The sequence below is a fragment of the Pelmatolapia mariae genome, linkage group LG10_11, assembly GCF_036321145.2.
Source record: "Pelmatolapia mariae isolate MD_Pm_ZW linkage group LG10_11, Pm_UMD_F_2, whole genome shotgun sequence".
NCBI lineage: Eukaryota > Metazoa > Chordata > Actinopteri > Cichliformes > Cichlidae > Pelmatolapia > Pelmatolapia mariae.
Window position 1 is genome coordinate 42,552,039 of NC_086236.1, and position 22,108 is coordinate 42,574,146.

The following is a 22,108-nucleotide window of genomic DNA, read 5'->3' on the forward strand; positions in this document are numbered from 1 at the left end:
CATTAAAGTGATAGAAGTTAGAGTTTGTTAAATATAATTTAAAAGTTACAGGTGTATAAAACTCTGCGTGAAACTGTACTCTACTACAGGTATCATGTATGTGACTACACCTCCAGATATATATTACATATTGTCCAATCTACATACTTAAATGTTAGTCTGTATTTTTCACTTTAAAAGGATTGTTTTCATTTAATTTGTCTTTAATGACATTGCCATTATTTATGAATTATTCATTGATAAATTATCCTGCAAATAACAAACTCTTGATACGTCACTCACCTTTGAAGGACCACGTCAGCATTGTGAAATCTAAATACCCTGCAGGATTTTTAGGAGTACCTACCTTTACTAAGACATGTAGATCCAAGATCAAAATTTAGTTTTTTTTATTTTTTATCCCTTTATTAATTGTCTAGTTTAGTTCTGTTTTTATTGCTTAATTACACCCATCAGACTCTATTGTAGCACTTTAAGGTTTCAATCAGAGATGTTACATAAGCTGAGTGGCCCTGTGACAACTGAATTTTTGCAGTGTACCCATTCATCTTGTGCATGTGTGTACATGTGCATTCAAGTTCTGTGGATAAGGTTGATGGACTGAGTGAGAACTCACCCGACCGGTTACACGTTAGCAATCACTCAGCTTAAGCTTATTTTTTTTCCCTTTCTGCGAAATGCCTCTGGTTTGGTGCTACGCCCTTCCTGGACCACAAACTGACAAGTGTGAAGATCTTTTTTCTTCTTTGCATTTATGCCTATGAGTTTGTACACCCAGTACTATCTGCTCTGCTCTTAAATAGGTTACAAGCTTGAAATCTTGGCCCAAGGGGAAAACATGTGACAGGGCAAAAATAGCTTTACTCTCTCCCCTTGGAAACCAACCAGAATTCAGAAATAGTAGTTTCTGTTAAGCAAGATATACTGTAACCGTTTCCTGTGTTCTAGTTTGTGATGCCCTCAGCATCCTTAGCAAATAATCTTATTGAAAATATTTTATTTTGTGGAAATATCACAGAGGCATTTGAGTGAGGGACATGGTTCTTCTAATAAAAATTAATCTGTATATATATATATATATATATATATATATATATATAGCTACTTGAGTGTCATTCAGTGACTGATATTTCCTCTTAGTGTTTGGTGTCTGCAGTCTCTACTCTTATACCAAATGATGATATACAGTAAGACAAAGATCTGTATGTTGGATATATCACTGATGCTGGAGGCAATAAAATAAGCTTAATCACAAGTGCCTGTATCATAGCGGTAAAATAATGAACTGCAAAATCTTCAAAGGGTGCTTTTGTCAACTACATTATATGCACTCATTTACCTCACAAAGACTGGAGAAGTAATGGTGAACTACAACTTCCATAGTACTTTGCTTTGGTTGTCATGGTAACGTTTGACGTCAGCCCTCCTTTTCTCCGGCAGTGCCTTGGACTGATGTGATTGGAAGGAAACCCCGTGGACTGCATTCAGTCGGGCGGCTGAGAGAATCAGCTGTGGCTTGGTACACTGACATCTGCCAATACTCAGGTATGAAATGACTTGCAGCTTTTAAAAGTGAATTTTGAAACTCGTATGTATCCTCTTAAGGTCTTCTGACTTTTCATTAATCAGACTAGCTATAGAGACTCATTGTCTCCAGTTGGTAGCAGGGTTGCGTCTAGCGGCGACGCTCATCAATCTAAAGAACAATGGCATGGCTAGCTTAGCTAACGTTACATTGTGGGATATGGCTAATGTCTGGTTTCAAAAGGAAATGGCAGACGGAGAAGGCGTGTCTGTCGAAGAATTGAAGCTCTGAAATTTTGGCACTCGTACAAATGGCACATTTTGTTTAAAACGAGGGTATTTAGCGATTTATTAATTAAGCGGTATGATGCTTGTCATCATAAATTGAAAGTTTTTACAATTAGGTGCCTAGTGTTGAAAGGAAAAACGAAGTTAATTGAAATGTATTTTCTTGTGTGCCACCAGGCGAGCAGCTAGCTTAGTTCAACTGCGATACACACCTTTTTAAAGGCGTCGCGCCTACTCAGCTGTCTCCTGTTTTTCCTTGTATTCTTGTAGTTAACATTGTGTGTAGATATTTTATTTGACATTGTGAGCATGGCGGGCTACCTATGAAGTAGTCACGTTTATGCAAGACTTTTGCTTGGCGTGACTCTTTCAGGAAATAGACGGGGCCATACTTGAAACGAGTCACGCGGGCCTGAATGTAGCGGTTGTTTTTCATTCACTGTATTGCGTTTCTACGGTGAGATTGTGTGTTTGAGTTTACGAGAAGCGCTTTTGGGTCAGTATCGATTACAATAGTGACCTTAATGCCAGTATAGTGTGTCCAAGCACGCTTTACTTTGCGCACTTTAGCTTCCGCTTTTTGGGCAAGCCACAGGTACAGGGAAGGGTGTGGTGTGTGTGTACCGGAGGAACAGAGGGGCGCATCAGAGGCGAGCCAGCAATACAGGATTGAGTTCTTATTTTTGTTCGTACGGTGTCCACTAAATTATCTCTTGGCATTATATTATTCTTATCATCCCATCTGCACATCTATTTGCTGATTAAAGTCGATGCATATTAACATGGTGCATTCTGCTTCTAGGCCAGGGGTACACTGACGGGCAAAGATCGACTTCCTTGTTCACACACTTGTGCTCTTACGGTTATAAAAAGTCGTTTACTTACGGATAACATGACGGTTATAATAACTTTTAAAAATTTCTAGCTTATTTGGCCAAAGAATGGAACTGAAAAAAAGAAATGCATTATTTTCTGTATGTTAGGATGGATCTGAACACACTACACTACATGTACTCTGGAATGGAAAAAAGGGATTGATTTTTGTGTAAACCCACTGGCTGTTTTTGATAGGTCAATCAGATGTAAGCTATTGACATAGTAATGACAATTCCTATGTGTTGATGTGTGCATAGTCTACATAGTGCTTTAGGCTGTAAACTCTAGCTGGTATTCCACAGTTCTTCTGTTACAAGCCTACAGGATCTCACATTGCCCTGTAACTTGCAGGGCTAATACTGTACAAGATGCTTAGGTGGCTACTTGTAGTGTTGCTGTGCAGGCTTTGTTGGCATATTATTTAAATAGATCTACAGCTTTGTTTACTGGTCTTCTCATTTAAGCACAGATATCCCTTAAACAGAAATATTTCAGGGTTTTTTCAGTCAGTCACACAGTCTTTCTTTATGACTATAAATAAATCCTTCAAATGACAGGAAAAACGTATAACTTCCATGGTATGCATCATTGTTTTTCCTTGTAAAAGTACTGAAAGACGGGGGGAAACTCAATTAAACGTGTTAGGTGCTGTGTACAGTTTTTTTTAGGACCCACATTCATTGATGTATTTCCACTTTGACGCATTAAATGACCCTGAAATGAAAAATTGTATCTGCTGGTGGAACAGAAGAGTTATCATACTACTTTTTAACTTAACTGATTTCAACATGTCCTTTTCTATGTTCCCCATTCTCCAGTGAACAGTCATGTCTGAGGCACCTCAGAAGGAACTGGTGCAAAAGGCCAAGCTGGCCGAGCAGGCTGAGCGTTATGATGACATGGCTGCTCTGATGAAGTCTGTGACAGAGGAAGGCCAGGAGCTGTCGAACGAGGAGCGCAACCTGTTGTCAGTGGCATACAAGAATGTGGTGGGTGCCCGTCGGTCCTCGTGGCGCGTGGTCTCCAGCATTGAGCAGAAGACCGAGGGCTCTGAAAAGAAGGTAGCCTTAGCCAAGGAATACCGGGAGAAGATTGAGACAGAGCTGAAAGAAATCTGCCATGATGTGCTGGTGAGATTAATTTATTATTAATTCATTATTTTTTCTTTTAGATTGGGGGGGGGTTTAAGAAACATGGCTGAGATGGTTTGGATATTTGCAGCGGAGGGATGGTGGATGGTGTGGTACTAGGAAATGGGCTATTGAAGCTGAAGCTAGTAGTGATGAGCAAAAAGGCCTTACAACAGACTAATGGATGTTGAAATGGAGGAGATGCAGAGGGTCAAGAGAACCTTTGAAATGATAAACTCAAAGTCATGAAAATTTGTTACACAAATACTTTTAATATGTTGCTGAAATCTTTAAAGTTGTCAAGGCTGTGGTGATTTTCCACCGAAATATTCCACCAAAGGCACAGGGAAATAATGGGAATTTGTTTAAAGATTAGCATGAACTGTGTTCCCCAGGTTGGGGGGGGGTAATAGAAATAATTCAGTCTAACAGTACACCATCCTTGCTGTGACCTCAATGCTAGAACATAATTGAGTTATTGTTAAAGATCATCTCAGCAATAGTGGTTTGCATTTGACCTTACTGATGTATGTAATGAGTCTATCAGCATCTTCTCATTTGAATATCCTAACATACTTTACTTGTCCTCTGGGCAAAGTCAGCTTTGCTGTATTTTTACTTCAGCTTCTGTACCATTGTGGAAAGGGTGTTTATCTTGATGCCCAAAAATATGATTACAGAAGTATTCTGTAAATATTACAAAGATTGTAATGGAAAGAGCGCATATCTTTAAGACTATTACTTATACAGTACACTTCTCTACATTTTTATTAATTGATTAATGAAAGCACTTTCTACTACAAACTTCACCAAATCACTTACACATTTACACACATACAAGTACATTTTTATACACTAAAGCGCCTTCTAGCATTAACACTCCAATGGGATGGTTCAGGGTTTTACCCAAGGATACTTTGATATGCAGAACAGAGGAGCCAGTGATCAAACCACTGATCATGTCAATTGGTAGAAGACCCACTCTACCTCCTGAGCCACAGCCACATCTGATCTTTAGGTACCAGGGACAACTTGAGTCTCTACTTTGGACTCTCCAGTTGAAGTAAACTCGAGATTCCAAGTTTAGCATGCTGGGAATTAGGGATGTTCCTGGCAACTAATTTCTTTGTCGACTAAATGAGGCAAAAAAAAAAAAATAGACTAACTGGCTATTTAAAAACAAAAACACTCAGATATCAGGTTAAATTTAAGAACCGTTCAACTATAAAAAAAACTCTAAGCAAAGGCTTTTTTAAAACGTTAATCACATTCTTCAGTAATGAGTCATGCTGCCTAACTGTGAGGCACCTTGCATCATGCACTCATGTACCCTGGGGACTCCTTCGGGTAGGACAGCCCCTGTCCACCTCAGCTGGCTCCTTTCGATGTGGAGGAGGAATGGTTCTCTTCTGAGCCCCTCCCGAGTGACTGAACTCCTCATCCTATAAAGAAGGGAAAGCACATTCACCTCTCAAAGAAAGCTCAGTTATGCTGCTTGTCTCTCTGATCTATTTTTTTTTTGTCTTTAAAAGAACTAACAGTAACGGTGTTAACAAAAAAATCAGGCCAAGATTAACATTTTTTGGCGTTTCTTTCCAACTACGCTTGATCTGGTGACAGATGTCTGCATAACATTAGGACATGCTATTTACCAGCAGTGGTTAGAAAGTAAAATGTAAGACAATTAGATTAAACAACTATTACATCTGGTACCAGCTAGTGACAATAGTAATGATTAGTTGACTAATCGTGCATGTCCCTACTGGGAATATAAATGCACACATGGTTATCTGTTTGGAGGGTTACAAAGCCCTCATCTTTCTTTTGGCTTGATCAGCTTGCTGTATCTACATTGTGTTACCAGATGAAGTGTTAAAGGCTTTTTGAAAAAGATTCATTTGTTAACTCCAGTAATAGTTTACTTTTTCTACTGATCTTAGCCACTTGTTTTTGTGTTAACTATTTTTATAATTTTTGCAAACATATTAAGTACTCTATCCATCTGTCGGAGCTCTTCTTCTGTTCATCTCTTACCCTGCGCATTATCTGCCTGGTGACTCATTGAGCCCTAATCCTATAATGACAGAGGCTGAGCTACAAATGTTCTGGCTCACTGCTCTCCACTTCCACCAAAAAGCCTTATGGGGACTGAAAGAGAGAGCCAAATGGGCACATAAAGGGTGTGGGACAAGTGCACCAGCAGTGCATACTTTAAGTGGACTAGTTTGTGTGAGCTTTCATCTGGCCCAGTCTAAAGACATGTTTATTCCTGTTCTTAGGAGCAGGACAAAAAAGCTGTTGTCACAGAAAGTGCAAAACATTTCACTTAAATTTCTTCTTTTAAGGTTGGTTTTAAGTAATGTGATGTTAGTACTTGTTACATAATATATTTGTAGCAGTGAGTGCTCCTGCCTCATGGTGCCTGCACATACACGTGTGCACACACCCTGATGCTCACTCTCACTGGCATGAATAAGATGAGGAACCACGTGTTAACTGGAAGGAATCTCCATGCAGACATAGTTTGTGCATTACTGTCATGACCATGTTTAGAAATATTAAGCTATTCCATATTTTAGTAATAACTCTCTGTTCTTAACTTGGGGATAGAACTTAAGATAAAAATGTAATGAAAGCAGAGTTGCTGAAAATATACGTTGTTGTTGGGTGTTTTTTTTGTTTTTCTTTTTAATTTACTCCCATCATGCCTGCCATGGTTGTAGTTTTGATTTGAGCCTTGCCAGTGGCCCAGACCTACATTGACATCCCAGAGGGCTTCTCTGTTCAGTCACATCAGTGTAACAGCACTCAGGAAATGCTTTTAGACCATTTTTGTAATGTATTTCCATCTTGCATCATTTATTTTTCCTAAGGAACAAAGCCCCGCTCATCATGTTTTTGGAGGTCATATTTAAGACCTCTGAAAACATACAAATCAAGATGCTGTTATTTTAATGGAGGTTTAACATTTGGTCACCAATGCTACAAGGAACAATTCTGCTTTGCCATCTGTAATCTCTTTATTGCACAGCTCTTTGTCATAGCTCTTGTGAGAAGTGCAAATGGCCAGATGGAAACTACATTAAAATTAAAATGAAAGTATTCATTCATCGTTGTATACAGGCGCTTTGAGTACTCTGGGAGAGTAGAAAAGCGCTATATAAGAATCAGTCCATTTACCGTTAATGTTTGATATCGTTTCATTGCTCTTTAATATAGCACATTACCAAGGCACACTCCCACTAAAGAAAGGTATTCTGTTCCCTGTCTGCTAGTATTCATGTTACCCTCAGAACTAGGGTACCAAGTGGTGCATCCTTGTACGGTTAAGAGCCGAGCTGGGTTCTGAGTGACCTACTTCTAAGCAAAAGCTCATCAGGAGTTCAGCAGCCTGGCTTTCTCCTCCTCCTCCACTCCTGTTGCTTTTCATCCACGCCCTCTTCTTTCCTCTGCCACAAATTTCCCATCTCAACCATCTTTACTCCAGACTTGTCCATTCAAGCCCCCCCCCCCCACTTTGAACGTTACCACGTGCACACACATTCCCCTCTCCACTTGCCATGAGTGGTCCCTGAAGCATCTGTGATGTTGCTTAGCCAAAATCTCAGGCTCAAGCCTAGAGGCTACTGATGGTAGCCAGCATGCCTCTACCCTTAATTACTCCTTAAAGTGATTGCTGTGTTGGGTTTTTGTTCGTTTTGTTTTTTGTTTTTAATTGGACTAGGCAGAAATACCTTTAGCTCCTCCTGTAGGCTCAGGAAACAAGTGATGAGTAGAAATGGAATATTAACAGCACATGATGTAAGAATACAGTTTTTTGTCAATGCATTATGCATACATTTACAATAAAGGTCACAAATGACTGCTGCTGTTTTGGCTTCCATGTTGTAAAACGTGCTTACATATGGGGCTGTGCCATATGACCAAAATCTCATATCCCAATATAAGACATCTATCGTCCTGACAACGATATAAATCACAAAAATTTAACATTTTCTGTAAATTCTGTGAATCTCGGGCAGCTCGACTTGCGTGAAGTGTTTTCAGCTGGGCGTCGTGTACCTGGAGTCGAGTGTTTCAACCGATGCATGAAACTATACATTTTTAGACATAAGTTGTAACGGCCACCATTTTCTTTGTATTTATTACACGGCGTGCTGCGAGGAAAAGCCTGTTCTAACATTTGAGTCTAAGGTTTATTTTTTAGCACCTGATGGCTCTTTTTTGCTTCTCATCCGTAAACGCTGTATACTCTTTCACGTGATTCAGTTTATTTTGAAAAGTCTCAACAGGATCTTGAGCTTTATTGTGAAAGGTTTGTGGAAAATAAACAAGCGGACGCGGAGCCACGCGATGGTTTTACCGTCATTGTTGCTAACGACAACGCATAAAAACAGTCGCTTGTCCGTCCATATTGTGGTTATATTAAATATAAGAGAAAGAGAGAACTTTAAGAAATTAATATAGCCACTACAGTGACCATCAAAACAGTGAAAAAATATTGCCTTAAACAGTTTATTTTGCGACACCACCAAACAAACGATAGCGTAAAATGAAACAATAGACGTTTTATATCGTCATCCGATATATATCGTTATATCGAACAGCCCTACTTACATATATTAGAGAACATGTTTATTATATTAAATATCTTAGTCCATTGTTTTCTAAAACTTTGCTGTCTGTTTTTGTTTTCAAACAGGGTCTCTTGGACAAGTATCTTATTCCAAACGCTACAGCAGCAGAGAGTAAAGTCTTTTACTTGAAAATGAAAGGCGATTACTATCGCTACTTAGCGGAGGTGGCTACAGGAGACAACAAGAAAGGTAAGCTCCATTTCAGTATGGTGATGGTTTAGATCTTTGGCTGACTGAGATAAACTGGAATATACATATTAGATAAGATATCAGTTAACTGTTGCTGTTCGATTTATAACAGACTTCTTGATCTTGTAAAAGTATCTGAGTGTACTGAATGACTGTGCTCTTTTCTTTATACTATTCTTTTGTAATTATATTTAAACCTTTTTCTCTTGACACCACAGGGACTGCACTTTATTTTGTTGACTTGTTACAATGACAATAGAGATTCTGATTCTGAAGTGTCAAAATGTCCTCTATGAGTAAGAGATAGGATAAATGTACTAAGGGTTAAAAGATCTTTGGTAGTTGCTGTCAGTTTTCTAAAAACTTTGAAAAAGATTACATTGAAGCATAGGTTCTTTTTTTTTTCTTTTTCTTTTTCTTTAATATGATACCTTTTATTTGGTCTACAGTGACCAGCTTGGATTACTTGAATATTTTTCTTGGGATCAAATCATTGTGGTCCTTTCAGGGATTTCCTACATTTTTTTTTTTTTTTTTTTTTTTTTTTTTAAGACCCAGATGCCCCCTAGTGGTTGGGGGAAAGAAAGCATGCCAGTGTCTACAAATGAGACCGATGCATTCCCTCTTTGGTCTCTTTAAAGTTACTAAACTCTACTAATACTAGGAACATGGCTGAAAATTGTATTTTATACTTTTATACAGTCTAGTTTTATATTAAGTTCTGTTCTTTTTAAAATGCATAATGAAATCTGTGCACGTCCCCATGGGTTAAACCAGTCAGATGTGTGTGTGAACAGGACAACTGTGGTAAATAGTTTGAAAATGCCTCCTCCTTTCTGGCCTCCACCCAGCAGGAACTGTAAAGGCCTTAATGCCACAGAAAGGTGTTGCCTGTTCTGTTGTAGGGGTGGGCGATTTAACCTCAAACTTGTATCATGATATTAAAAAAATTGTAACAATATTGGGGGGGGAAACTATATGTTTTATTACTGCTTGCATATCGACTAACAAAAAAAAAAAAATGCTATCTGACGCTCAGTTTTAAGTTTTCCACATTTGTAAGTCTCACAGCTCCACTGCCCTTTCCTTTCTCTTTCAGGCATCATTTCAAATTCACAGGAAGCCTACCAAGCCGCCTTTGATATCAGCAAAAGTGAAATGCAGCCCACACACCCAATCCGTCTTGGTCTTGCCCTTAACTTCTCCGTTTTCTACTATGAGATCCTCAACATACCTGAAGAAGCCTGCAAGCTCGCCAAGCAGGTAAACTCATTACTCCACATAGCTTCTTTTTACATTTCTGGAGATTTTAAAGTGCTAACTGTAATGTTATTTCTCCGGTATCAATCTTTGAGGACTCAAGTATAAATTTGCTGTTAAATACAAATGACAGCTAAAACCTGTGTACACAAACACAACAGCTTGTTTTAGGCTATCAAAATCTCACCGAACTGTGTTTTTGAACCCTGTAGGCCTTTGACGACGCCATTGCAGAGCTTGATACCCTGAGTGAAGACTCATACAAAGACAGCACACTAATCATGCAGCTATTGAGAGATAACTTGACGGTAAGTTACATTTCTTAAATCTTACTACTGAAATTACATTTTTCTTCACAAAATGATTTACAGGACTCAAACTAAAACTTTGTGGTCAGCTCTGGTAATCATAAATAAGTTATTTAACATAGGTCTGTATTTTAACATTCCTTTAAGATTAGATGTTAATGATTTTTGCTGTCCTTGCATGTTTGCCTCTCCTCTGCCGGGTCTTTAATTCCTTTCTTCCCACTTACTACTCCTTCTCTTTCCACAGCTGTGGACCTCGGACAACCAGGTTGAAGGCGAGGATTCAGAGCCAAGAGATTGAGCCAGACCCCCGTAGTCATCCCTGTTGTCCTGCCATCGTCCTGGCTCATCTTCATCATGATCATCAACACTGAGACCACCTCATTTTGATCATTGTCATCCAACTCTTTCCATCTTTTTTTCTATCTAAGGTCTCTCAGTACTCATCTCATTCCCATCGGTTTACTATTCCTTCTTTTTGTAGTAACTGTGGGGAAAGGGGATGGGGAGGGGAGGGGAATTCAAGTGGTGTGGTGGGAGGGTAAAAGTGTTTGGGTTTAGATGTTTTTGGGTGTTGCATTATTAAGGTGCTGGGTGAAAGGGCAGGTTCTTAAACTCATGAAACATGCAGCAGGTTAAGTTTGTAGACGTAAGAAAATATTTAAGCTGTATGTGCTGTACTACTCATTAACGGTGCTGTTTTTGACCATCCTTTGATGACACATTTGTGCTTGACAAAAACAGGAGCTGCCTCCTTATATTTGAGGTGGCAACAACTGAATTTGTACGTGGCAAGGGGAATAACAGCAGAGGTAAAGACAGTGAAGATGTGATTGGGAGAAGGAAGCCAAGATTTAGTTGGAAGACAAGGTTACATTCCACATACTGTTGCTCAACTTTCTACTCTTACTATCTTTTTTGTTTGTTTTTAGTAGACTGCTCTTGTATTTTTATGCATCAGTTATGAGGTATAGAAAACTTTGAAGAACAAAAGAGCACGGGCACACAAGCTTGTATTGTTGCTGTTTTGTATTGGCACAGCAGTTAAAAAAAAAAAAATGAAAAGAAAAAAGATCCATCCGCGTATCTAATTAATGCTTTTTCAAATTAAGACATTTTGTTTTGTTTTTTTCCTTTTTCTCAGTACTTGCCTGAACTGCATGGTGGTAAGAAGTAGTTTTTGGAGGAGTAAAGAAGGTTGTTGTTGGGCTGGTTAGCTTTGTCTGTCTTTGGAATTTTCTTACAGGACACCCAAGCATAACTGTAATTTTTGGGGGAAATGTGTAATTTCATGTAAGTGGAATAAAAAAAATAATTTAAGTTTAATGTGTCCATTTCAATTGCTACATTGGTGGTCTTGTAGTGCTGTAACATTTCTAGACTGTGGTTTTAGAGTGTGGGATTTGTGTTACAAGTTACCACTATACCCACCTTTTTTTCCACACAGCAATATAAACGACATGCAGAATCTAATATGATGGATTAGTTACAAATACCGGTAAATAACTACTCTACAACACAGACCACATCTGGAAATTGGAGATGGAGAAATTCAAACATTAAAACGCCTTATACACATCTGGAAGCTGTTTGATGGGACTTAGAAGTACACGTGTTGTTTAGCTGAAAATACTTGAAAATCTAGATTAAGGAAAAACGAAAAAGGTGTGCTGCACGGCTCCTTGGGTGTGTCTGCGGCTCCACTGCCTTAGCTGTGAGCGCCCAGAGCACAGCCGTGTCAGAGGAATGCCGAGTTGCTGCCGCATCTCTCAGAACCAACCCTCCAGTGAACACGAGTGCAATAAATGACATGGGAGTGTTCCTGCAGACTTTTCCCTCAGCTTATCTTCCTTGTAGTGTGACAAAGGTTACATGTTCACTGCATGTGAAGGATAACGCTTTATATTTTAGATAATATGTCTAGTTTTCCAGGACTACGTCCCAGTAATCAGAAAAGGCAATGGCTGACCGAAACGTGATGGAAGTAGCGTTGTTTAGGACGCAAGGTAGTCTCTGCCCCAAGCGTCCGTGGTCTGTGCTTTGCCACCCTCTACAGCTGTATATTGCCGATCTTCGTGGGAACAACAATACTACCACCGCGTGTAACGATTTGTTCACTTGTAGCGTGACTGTGGAGTAAAGCAATAACATACAAGTATGCCCTTGTAGTTCCTTTTCCCCTCGCTTTTATAGGCGAATAATCACAAGAAATTCTTGAATACACGCCAATTAGAATACAATGTTGGAGACATAACTGAACATATAACCCTCGTAAGGTGTAGAAAACAGTAAATCTTAAAAGTTTATGAGACAGATTATACGTCAGATTTTTAATTGTAAATTAAATATAGAGTTCAAATATCGCGAGATATGTGACGTCAAGCATTGGTAGCAAACGCGCCGTGGTTTCGAGTGGAACAGGGAAACAACCTCCGCCGACCTTTCTTTCAATCCTGTAATCCGTCTGCGTAGGGTGTGCTCTGGGGCTAGTCTCGGCACACATTTTATTATGAAACAAACCAAAAGCTAGAGAGCACACGCAGACATATTTTTATAAGAAAAACAAAAATCGGTGAAGCAGGATTTGATTTGCCAACCCAAGCAACGCGAAGAAGACGCTGCCAACGGATAAGAAAGAAAGACGGAACGAGAAGAACGTTAGCAAGCTAAACTGCTAGCCTCATTGTTGAAAGCGTGGGCGATTAACATTAGCCAGGTATATTGTTAACTACTTGTTTTTTACGTTTAAGTCAGTTGTCCTTTCAGGCATACGTGTTAATTATAACATTTGTTTTGCAAGCTACCGAAATTTGAGTGCTGTAAGTGATTGAGAAAGTTGAAATTTCAATTTGGGCCAGTCACATCGGTTAGGCCACGCTCCGACATTTTGCTAATCACGCTAACTAGCCCACGTTGTTAACGGTTAAGCGATAACTGTCTGCATTGGTGTAGAGACGGAGAGAAATAATCTCTCCAATCTTAAAAGGCTGATTTTGGTTGACGATTGTCCTCAAAATATCGAACTTGCAGTTGAGACGTAGCCTGAGAACACGCTTCGCCAGCCATGAATCCCAGCGCGCCTAGCTACCCGATGGCCTCCCTGTATGTGGGAGACCTGCACCCAGACGTTACCGAAGCCATGCTATACGAGAAATTCAGCCCGGCTGGACCCATCCTCTCCATTAGAGTATGCAGAGACATGATCACCCGTCGCTCCCTAGGCTATGCCTATGTGAACTTCCAACAGCCAGCTGACGGTAAGTTTACCGCGATCTATGTGGAGCATGTAAGGAAATGTGGTACTGACAGACTCCATTTTGAACATGTACCGCGCTACCTCGTTTTATCTTTTATTTTAAACATGTGCTTTATTAAATTATCAACATGCCATATTACTAGAATAATGAAATCACGAAGAAAATGGAAGTACGTGCAACATATTTGTTTATTTGTTTTAGCCGAAAGAGCTTTGGACACCATGAACTTTGATGTAATAAAAGGCAGGCCTCTCCGTATCATGTGGTCTCAGCGTGACCCCTCACTGAGGAAGAGTGGGGTGGGAAACATCTTCATCAAGAATCTGGACAAATCCATCGATAACAAGGCCCTGTATGATACCTTCTCTGCATTTGGAAACATCCTGTCCTGCAAGGTATCACCCTGTGGTGCCATTTCTCCTGTGTTTTGTATATGAAATCAACTAATTGGCATGACTAATGATTGGACCGTTTAAAGCTGGCAGAGTTTCAATTGTGTGGAATGCATGTTGTTTGTGAATGGTTTTGACCTCCTAAAATCTTCCTTCTCCAAGGTGGTTTGTGATGAAAATGGCTCAAAGGGTTACGGCTTTGTGCACTTTGAGACCCATGAAGCTGCTGAACGGGCCATTGAGAAAATGAACGGCATGTTGCTCAATGACAGAAAAGTGTAAGTGTGCCTACTGTTGTACAAGTCTGTGTTCGAAGGAGTGTGATCAAAGTTTGTGTGTGACTGCATCTTGTTCTCCTGTTTTGCCTAATGTACTTTCTGTTGTTATAGAGCTTAGTTATAAATCATGTGAGGGAACTGAGCTGATAGGATTTATTACATTTTGGTTTGAAGCAGTGAAGTTCACTTATCGCAGTAGCTCTAGAGTTATCACTCCTTATTACCTAAGCTGTATGTAGTTTTCCAAAATGCTCCCTTCAATGTCTGACGCTCATTTTACCAACACAGGAGGACTTTCACCCCATTGTATTTGATTTAAACTTTATCAGAATATATTTTGATGAAGTTAGAAAATAAATTTTGGATGTCACGTTACTAACAGATTTGTTGGACGCTTCAAATCGCGTAAAGAGAGGGAAGCTGAGCTTGGAGCACGAGCCAGAGAGTTTACTAACGTTTATATCAAGAACTTTGGCGAGGACATGGATGATGAGAAGCTGAAGGAGTTGTTTAGCAAATATGGTAAGATGGCAAGATTTCAGAGACACACTTTTAATAATCACAAATGTTGTTAGTGTGATTTGCTGTGTTATGTGTTGATTAACTCTTGTGTTTTGTAGGGCCTGCCCTCAGTATCCGGGTTATGACTGATGAAAGTGGCAAATCCAAGGGATTTGGCTTTGTCAGCTTCGAGAGGCATGAAGATGCCCAGAAGGTTAACAGCTTTCTTCTTTCTTGGGGGGCGGGGGACTTTTGGTATCTCCAGAGGCTTTGAAAAAGGCACTTGCTGTAGTTTTTTCTTTGAATCCACACCTAATCATGACTTTTGTTTTGTTGTAGGCTGTAGATGAAATGAACGGTAAAGAACTGAATGGCAGGCAAGTCTATGTGGGCCGTGCACAGAAGAAAGGGGAGCGGCAGAATGAGCTCAAACGCAAATTTGAGCAGATGAAACAGGATCGCATGACCAGATATCAGGTTTGTTGGCCCATTTCTTGGTTAGAGCACTTTCATGCACCACATTGTGTCACAAGAACAATTTAAGAAAAGCTATCTTGCGTCTGATTGGTGCAGTATTTAATTTCATTGCTGTGATGTTGGAGCATAACCTGAAGGACAGTAGCTGGAATGCTGAACTACCGTCCAACAGTTCATTTGTTCAATTTCATTGTGATTTTCCATGTACCAGGGTGTCAATCTGTATGTGAAGAACCTGGATGATGGCCTTGATGACGAGCGTCTGCGCAAAGAATTCTCCCCATTTGGCACCATAACAAGTGCTAAGGTAAAAGCTTTGAGGGGTTTATTTGTGATCTTGAAATTAACAAGGCAATAATTAGACAAAATGCTAACCCCTTCTTTTTTTTTTTTTTGTTTCCCTAGGTGATGATGGAGGGTGGACGGAGCAAAGGCTTTGGCTTTGTGTGCTTCTCTTCTCCAGAAGAGGCCACTAAAGCTGTAACAGAGATGAATGGGCGTATTGTGGCTACAAAGCCACTGTATGTGGCCCTTGCCCAGCGGAAAGAGGAGCGTCAGGCTCATCTAACCAACCAGTACATGCAAAGGATGGCCACTGTCCGAGCTGTGCCCAACCCTGTCCTTAACCCATACCAGCCTGCTCCACCCTCAGGATATTTCATGGCGGCTATCCCACAGGTGTGTCAACAACACCCTATTTAGTACTTTTCCATGACATAAAACTCTGTTTTGGTAAACTGTACCAGTGTGCTGTTTTTTGGAGTAGCAGTAACTAATGACATGGCTTGATTCTTCTCAGGCTCAGAACCGTGCTGCATACTACTCTGCCAACCAGCTGGCCCAGCTGCGCCCCAGCCCCCGTTGGGCCACTCAAGGAGTGCGTCCTCAGCGTAAGTGATTACATGTAGATTATACGTATGCAGCCTTTGCTTGAAAAGAGCTAAAGTCTAATGACTGTTTGCCCCCCCCCCCCCCCCCCCCCCAACCTTTCCTTCTTTTAGACTTCCAGAACATGCCCAATGCTATGCGCCCAACAGCACCCAGGCCTCAGGCCTTAAACACCATCCGTGCAACCGCCACCACCAACACCCAGGTCCCACGCATGATGGCTTCTCAGCGTATGCGTAAGTATTTTATCTTTGACTTGACAAGAATCAGATGCATTTAGTCTCCTAAATGCATCTGATGAGCCGATGATGAGTTGATGCAGTTTTGCTCAGGCTCCTCTTGCTGTTGTCATTGCAGCCACACAGGCGCTCAACCAGCGCCCTGCCAATGCTTCAGCCGCCGCAGCCCCAGTGCGTGCCATGCCCCAGTACAAATATGCTGCTGGTGTGCGCAACCCTCAGCAGCACATGGCCTCCCAGCCACAGGTCACCATGCAGCAGGTAAGAGTGCCACTGACTTTGATTTCAGTGGATGTAATTCATAAATATAATTACTGCAAATTTTCTAAATGTACACCTTCAGGATATATTCCATATTAAATGCAGTCGTACTGATTTTTTTTTTTTTTTTTTAAATATTAATTTTATTTTCCCCTCTCCCCAAGTGGGGTTCAGACTTTAGAACCTGGCACAGTTATGTGCTGCTTAATAAGCAAAAAGTAATACAAGTATTCATTATTCATGACTATATGGGTCATTGTAATTCAGGGTCTGCTTCAAGAGGTAAAAGTGTGGTTGTGTAGTCATTAACACCACCCCCCCCCCCCCCCCCCCCCCCCTCCTCCTCCTCCTTCAGCCGGCAGTCCATGTCCAAGGACAGGAGCCCCTAACTGCCTCCATGCTGGCTGCAGCCCCACCTCAGGAACAGAAGCAGATGCTGGGTAAATAATTCTCTCAGATTATAAGGAAATAAATATAAATGCTCATGGCACGTTATACTCAGTATTTAATTGTTGACTTCTTCTTCCTTTAGGTGAGCGTCTGTTCCCTCTGATCCAGAACATGCACCCCAGCCTGGCTGGCAAGATCACCGGTATGCTGCTGGAGATTGACAACTCAGAGCTGCTTCACATGCTTGAGTCACCTGAGTCGTTGCGCTCAAAGGTTAGAAAAACAAGTATTTTCTAATAAATGTGGTATCTCGTAAAGGATTAAATTGCTACAGATGACCTATGCACCTCATAACTGATGTTTAATGGAAAGTGCAACATATACATTGGTTTCATAAATGTAATGCTTTTGCAGGTGGATGAGGCTGTTGCTGTGCTCCAGGCCCACCAGGCCAAGGAGGCTGCTCAGAAGTCCTCCACCCCTGCTGGTGGTCCCAGCGTCTAAGGTGTGTTCTCAGGAGAGACATTTTAGGTTCATTCATAAATTGTTGGTGTGCAAATCGTACTGAAGAGAAGATTTTCTCTCTTGCAGATCGAGCATTTTGAAACCTGCTTCACCGATGGAAAAAGAAAAAAAAACTTAAACATTGAAAAACCTAAAACTCTGAAAACATCGCAAAATGATAAATTATTTCTTAAAAAAAAAAAAAGAAAACGATTGACTCTGCCAGGTCTAGGGATGGTTTGACTAGACCTTGATCATAAACAAAAATTTGTTGAAAAAAAATAGCAAAATAGAGAAAATTGAGATGATTAAATTTGAATGCATTCCTCTGTTTTATGTCATTTTACTGTGTCAGTGCTCAGAATATCCACCCACTTTAGGAAGGTGGCAGCTGGGCATCTTGAAAGGTGATTTGTATCGTAAACTACTGGCTGTAATAAACTCAATAAATAATTTGGGCTCTCTGTTTAGTGAATTACTGCAGTTGTCAGCAGCTACAGGTCATACATAATTATTTGCTGTCAAGAGTTGATTTAATGTGTTGGTTCTATTTTAAAGCAGAGCCAGCTTTCCTCCACCAGGTGATGCTCTCAGGCAGCAGTTTTCAGATTACACACTTTTCTGTGAACTATGTCCATCATACATTTGATCTCATGCTTGTTTAGCTTAAAAAAAATGGCCTGCTGGACTACATGTGGAAAAATTGACTATTAAATAAAAGGACAAACAATGTGCTGAATTGATTAGTATCCAGAGTGATTGGATCCTGTTTTGTTCCATAGAAACTTTTTCCTGGAATAAAAAAATCTTTCACTTTTAAGATTCTGATAATACTGATTTAAAAAATACGAAATTAACATTGAAGGTTGATAGTGGGGCAGACTTGAAGAAGCTTCTCATCAGCTCTTAACAATAGAGTTGGATAGTCAAAGGAGTTTGCAAAGAAAAGTTGGATATGAGTTTAAAGCAAACAGTTGTACTTTTTTTTTTTTTTTTTTTTTTTTTTGGTAATGTGTGGAAGCCAATTGCTGTGTATTTTACGTTGCCCTTGAAAGGTCATCTTAATGAAACATCAGCAAATGGAAAAACGCTGCAAAAACACAAAACAAGTGTGTTTGGGGGGGGACGTCAATGTGACTGAACCAAAACGGGAAGCATTGCACTGAAGCGGAGAACACTCTTGTGAAAGAGGAAAAAGTGCACAGCAATGTGTGCTGTAATCACATGATTTATATTATACTCTAGTACATGTTTGCTATTAGCCGTTCACTTTTGGCTTGTCATTTTTACAGCACTCTTACAGCATTTTTGTATTTTTATCCAACCTTTGTAGTGTTTTCTGTCCTCTTGGAGCGTTTTTTCTATTTAGTGGTGTTTCCTTTAAATGCAGTGCATTTGACCTTTCAGGGACACCATAGGTATTCTGATGAAGAAGAGTGCTGAACCCCTGAGTGGGTATGTGTGCTGTTGTCATCTGTTTATTGTATCCTGTCTTGAAGTTTCTACAGTTCTTATTGCCTCACAATCTGTGTTTATGTTCCTACACTACAAATTAGTGAACCGTTAAAATTATTAATAGTAGTACAGGTCCTTCTCAAAAAATTAGCATATTGTGATAAAGTTCATTATTTCCTGTAATGTACTGATAAACATTAGACTTTCATATATTTTAGATTCATTACACAAAACTGAAGTAGTTCAAGCCTTTCCTTGTTTTAATATTGATGATTTTGGCATGCATAACTCATGAAAACCCAAAATTCCTGTCTCAAAAAATTAGCATATCATGAAAAGGTTCTCTAAACGAGCTATTAACCTAACCATCTGAATCAACGAATTAACTCTAAACACCTGCAAAAGATTCCTGAGGCTTTTAAAAACTCCCAGCCTGGTTCATTACTCAAAACCGCAATCATGGGTAAGACTGCCGACCTGACTGCTGTCCAGAAGGCCATCATTGACACCCTCAAGCAAGGGTGTAAGACACAGAAAGGAATTTCTGAACGAATAGGCTGTTCCCAGAGTGCTGTATCAAGGCACCTCAGTGGGAAGTCTGTGGGAAGGAAAAAGTGTGGCAGAAAACGCTGCACAACGAGAAGAGGTGACCGGACCCTGAGGAAGACTGTGGAGAAGAACCGATTCCAGACCTTGGGGGACCTGCGGAAGAAGTGGACTGAGTCGGGAGTAGAAACATCCAGAGCCACCGTGTACAGGCGTGTGCAGGAAATGGGCTACAGGTGCTGCATTCCCCAGGTCAAGCCACTTTTGAACCAGAAACAGCGGCAGAAGCGCCTGACCTGGGCTACAGAGAAGCAGCACTGGACTGTTGCTCAGTGGTCCAAAGTACTTTTTTCGGATGAAAGCAACTTTTGCATGTCATTCGGAAGTCAAGGTGCCAGAGTCTGGAGGAAGACTGGGGAGAGGGAAATGCCAAAATGCCTGAAGTCCAGTGTCAAGTACCCACAGTCAGTGATGGTCTGGGGTGCCATGTCAGCTGCCGGTGTTGGTCCACTGTGTTTTATCAAGGGCAGGGTCAATGCAGCTAGCTATCAGGAGATTTTGGAGCACTTCATGCTTCCATCTGCTGAAAAGCTTTATGGAGATGAAGATTTCATTTTTCAGCACGACCTGGCACCTGCTCACAGTGCCAAAACCACTGGTAAATGGTTTACTGACCATGGTATTACTGTGCTCAATTGGCCTGCCAACTCTCCTGACCTGAACCCCATAGAGAATCTGTGGGATATTGTGAAGAGAAAGTTGAGAGACGCAAGACCCAACACTCTGGATGAGCTTAAGTCCGCTATCGAAGCATCCTGGGCCTCCATAACACCTCAGCAGTGCCACAGGTTGATTGCCTCCATGCCACGCCGCATTGAAGCAGTCATTTCTGCAAAAGGATTCCCGACCAAGTATTGAGTGCATAACTGAACATAATTATTTGAAGGTTGACTTTTTTTGTATTAAAAACACTTTTCTTTTATTGGTCGGATGAAATATGCTAATTTCTTGAGATAGGAATTTTGGGTTTTCATGAGTTATGTATGCCAAAATCATCAATATTAAAACAATGAAAGGCTTGAACTACTTCAGTTGTGTGTAATGAATCTAAAATATATGAAAGTCTAATGTTTATCAGTACATTACAGGAAATAATGAACTTTATCACAATATGCTAATTTTTTGAGAAGGACCTGTATATATGCTCTTTCTTCCCATCTTCTGGCTTACTCATTGACACTTTCCAACCACAGCAGAGGGTTTTTTGTATGATTTTGTTTATATGAAGATGAGGCAGCAGTCAGAAAAGAGTTCCTGTTTCTTCGAATGTCTACAAAACATTTTATCAAGCCAATGTTCCATTTTTGTGCACTTTTGGATGTAGTTGTGAGTCAAATGCTTATTTTTCCTAAAATGTTGGAACAGAGTGCTTTAATCTCACCTCATCACACATTCCTTTTTACCTAGAATCTGTGTTTTCATCAGGACCATAGTGATTACTGCCTGATTGCTCTAGTGGACTAAAATATCTTTTATACATAACCCCAGCTTCTGGCTTTATAGATGCTCTAGGTTCTTTCAGCATCTCCCCTCACACTTGCCTGATTCAGTCCTTGCTTTAAGCTGTGGGACATATTTCAAAACCCAATCCAGTACATGGGTGACCCAAAACAATGTTCCACTGGGATTTCATAGGATTATCCAGCTTTGCTGCTTATGGTGTGTGTTCATATCAGTTTATGGTTCACAGAGGAAGGATTTTCATTAAATACCTTTCATCCTCACTGAGAGATACATGTAAATCACCATCGGTGCTATATGTGCCTTCAGTTCTCAGAGGGATCTTTGTGTTAACTATGGTTGTGGTTTTCTTTTGGGGTATATGGATGAAGTTCTTGTGTAGCCTGATTAGTCCTATGTAGGCAGCTATACAATGTACAGCATGAACAGGGACTTTGTGCTTACACTGACCTGCATCTATTGATTTAAAAGCCTCCAGCTTACCCTAGATTCCAGCTGCCACATGATTTTCAGTCTTATTCAGACTTTTTGGCAAACTGCCCTATTAATTAGGCTTGTCTATAAGGAATCCTAGCTTCAAATATAGACATTTTTTTCCTTTTTGGTTTGTTTTAATATGGTGTTGAGGGTGAAAGTTCATTTAATAATCAGAAGTGTAAAATTTTTATCCACTCACTTGTCACTTCGTCTTGTGTGTACACGTATGGTGTACAGTGTAATCCTGTCTTGCATGGATTAGGTTTGTCTGTTTACGGCCTGTTCTGGTATAATAATAATAATAATAATAATAATAATAATAATTAAAGAGTAGTAGTGGCCAATTTCCATGTTAAACATTAAGTAAGTAAGCCATGGTAATAGAAACCAATTAGTCCTATGCGGTCATGTTGAGTTGTCCAATAACTGTATATAAGATTTTCTGGTCCTGTTGACCCGCTTTCCTCAAAATCTCGCGATATGATTTGAATTTCCGAGCCAGAACGAGAACTGTGAACAACAGAGCGAGCTCTGTAGGAGCTGTTGTCGTTCGAAACGGAAAGGATAGGTGGGACCGAAGACAGAGGAAAAATAAGTTGGCAAGTAACTGACGGCACTGCAGTGAGACCAGGGATTAAAGAACTGAAACGTCTTCTGAAAAAGAGAGCGTTTCTTCTTTCCTGCTGTCTCCGGAACAAGTGTCACTAGCA

At 40.3% G+C, this 22,108-nt stretch overlaps 2 protein-coding genes across 2 annotated transcripts; both read left to right on the forward strand.

Moving 5' to 3' along the window:
- Positions 1-1,443: 1,443 nt before the first annotated feature.
- Positions 1,444-11,532, forward strand: LOC134636664 (14-3-3 protein zeta/delta-like). Its single transcript, XM_063486753.1, has 6 exons — positions 1,444-1,545; positions 3,507-3,818; positions 8,521-8,644; positions 9,744-9,907; positions 10,117-10,212; positions 10,460-11,532. The coding sequence occupies exons 2-6, from the start codon at positions 3,516-3,518 to the stop codon at positions 10,511-10,513; spliced, it is 741 nt and encodes a 246-aa protein (XP_063342823.1). The 5' UTR covers positions 1,444-1,545; positions 3,507-3,515; the 3' UTR covers positions 10,514-11,532.
- A 1,114-nt stretch (positions 11,533-12,646) lies between these two features.
- LOC134635774 (polyadenylate-binding protein 1A) lies at positions 12,647-17,863 on the forward strand. The gene is made up of 16 exons (XM_063485313.1): positions 12,647-12,928; positions 13,243-13,469; positions 13,671-13,864; positions 14,024-14,139; positions 14,522-14,661; positions 14,760-14,854; positions 14,980-15,117; positions 15,329-15,424; positions 15,523-15,795; positions 15,917-16,007; positions 16,119-16,241; positions 16,363-16,505; positions 16,861-16,945; positions 17,038-17,168; positions 17,310-17,400; positions 17,487-17,863. The coding sequence occupies exons 2-15, from the start codon at positions 13,277-13,279 to the stop codon at positions 17,397-17,399; spliced, it is 1,908 nt and encodes a 635-aa protein (XP_063341383.1). The 5' UTR covers positions 12,647-12,928; positions 13,243-13,276; the 3' UTR covers position 17,400; positions 17,487-17,863.
- Positions 17,864-22,108: the final 4,245 nt, after the last annotated feature.

Bases quoted from the DNA above. Each gene is read 5' to 3' on its own strand.
- LOC134636664 (XM_063486753.1), top strand. From the start codon at position 3,516: ATGTCTGAGGCACCTCAGAAGGAACTGGTGCAAAAGGCCAAGCTGGCC. The intron at 8,645-9,743 runs GTAAGCTCCATT...TTTCTCTTTCAG, and splicing joins TACAGGAGACAACAAGAAAG to GCATCATTTCAAATTCACAG. The intron at 9,908-10,116 runs GTAAACTCATTA...TGAACCCTGTAG, and splicing joins CCTGCAAGCTCGCCAAGCAG to GCCTTTGACGACGCCATTGC.
- LOC134635774 (XM_063485313.1), top strand. From the start codon at position 13,277: ATGAATCCCAGCGCGCCTAGCTACCCGATGGCCTCCCTGTATGTGGGA. The intron at 14,140-14,521 runs GTAAGTGTGCCT...CGTTACTAACAG, and splicing joins TTGCTCAATGACAGAAAAGT to ATTTGTTGGACGCTTCAAAT. The intron at 16,242-16,362 runs GTAAGTATTTTA...TTGTCATTGCAG, and splicing joins GATGGCTTCTCAGCGTATGC to CCACACAGGCGCTCAACCAG.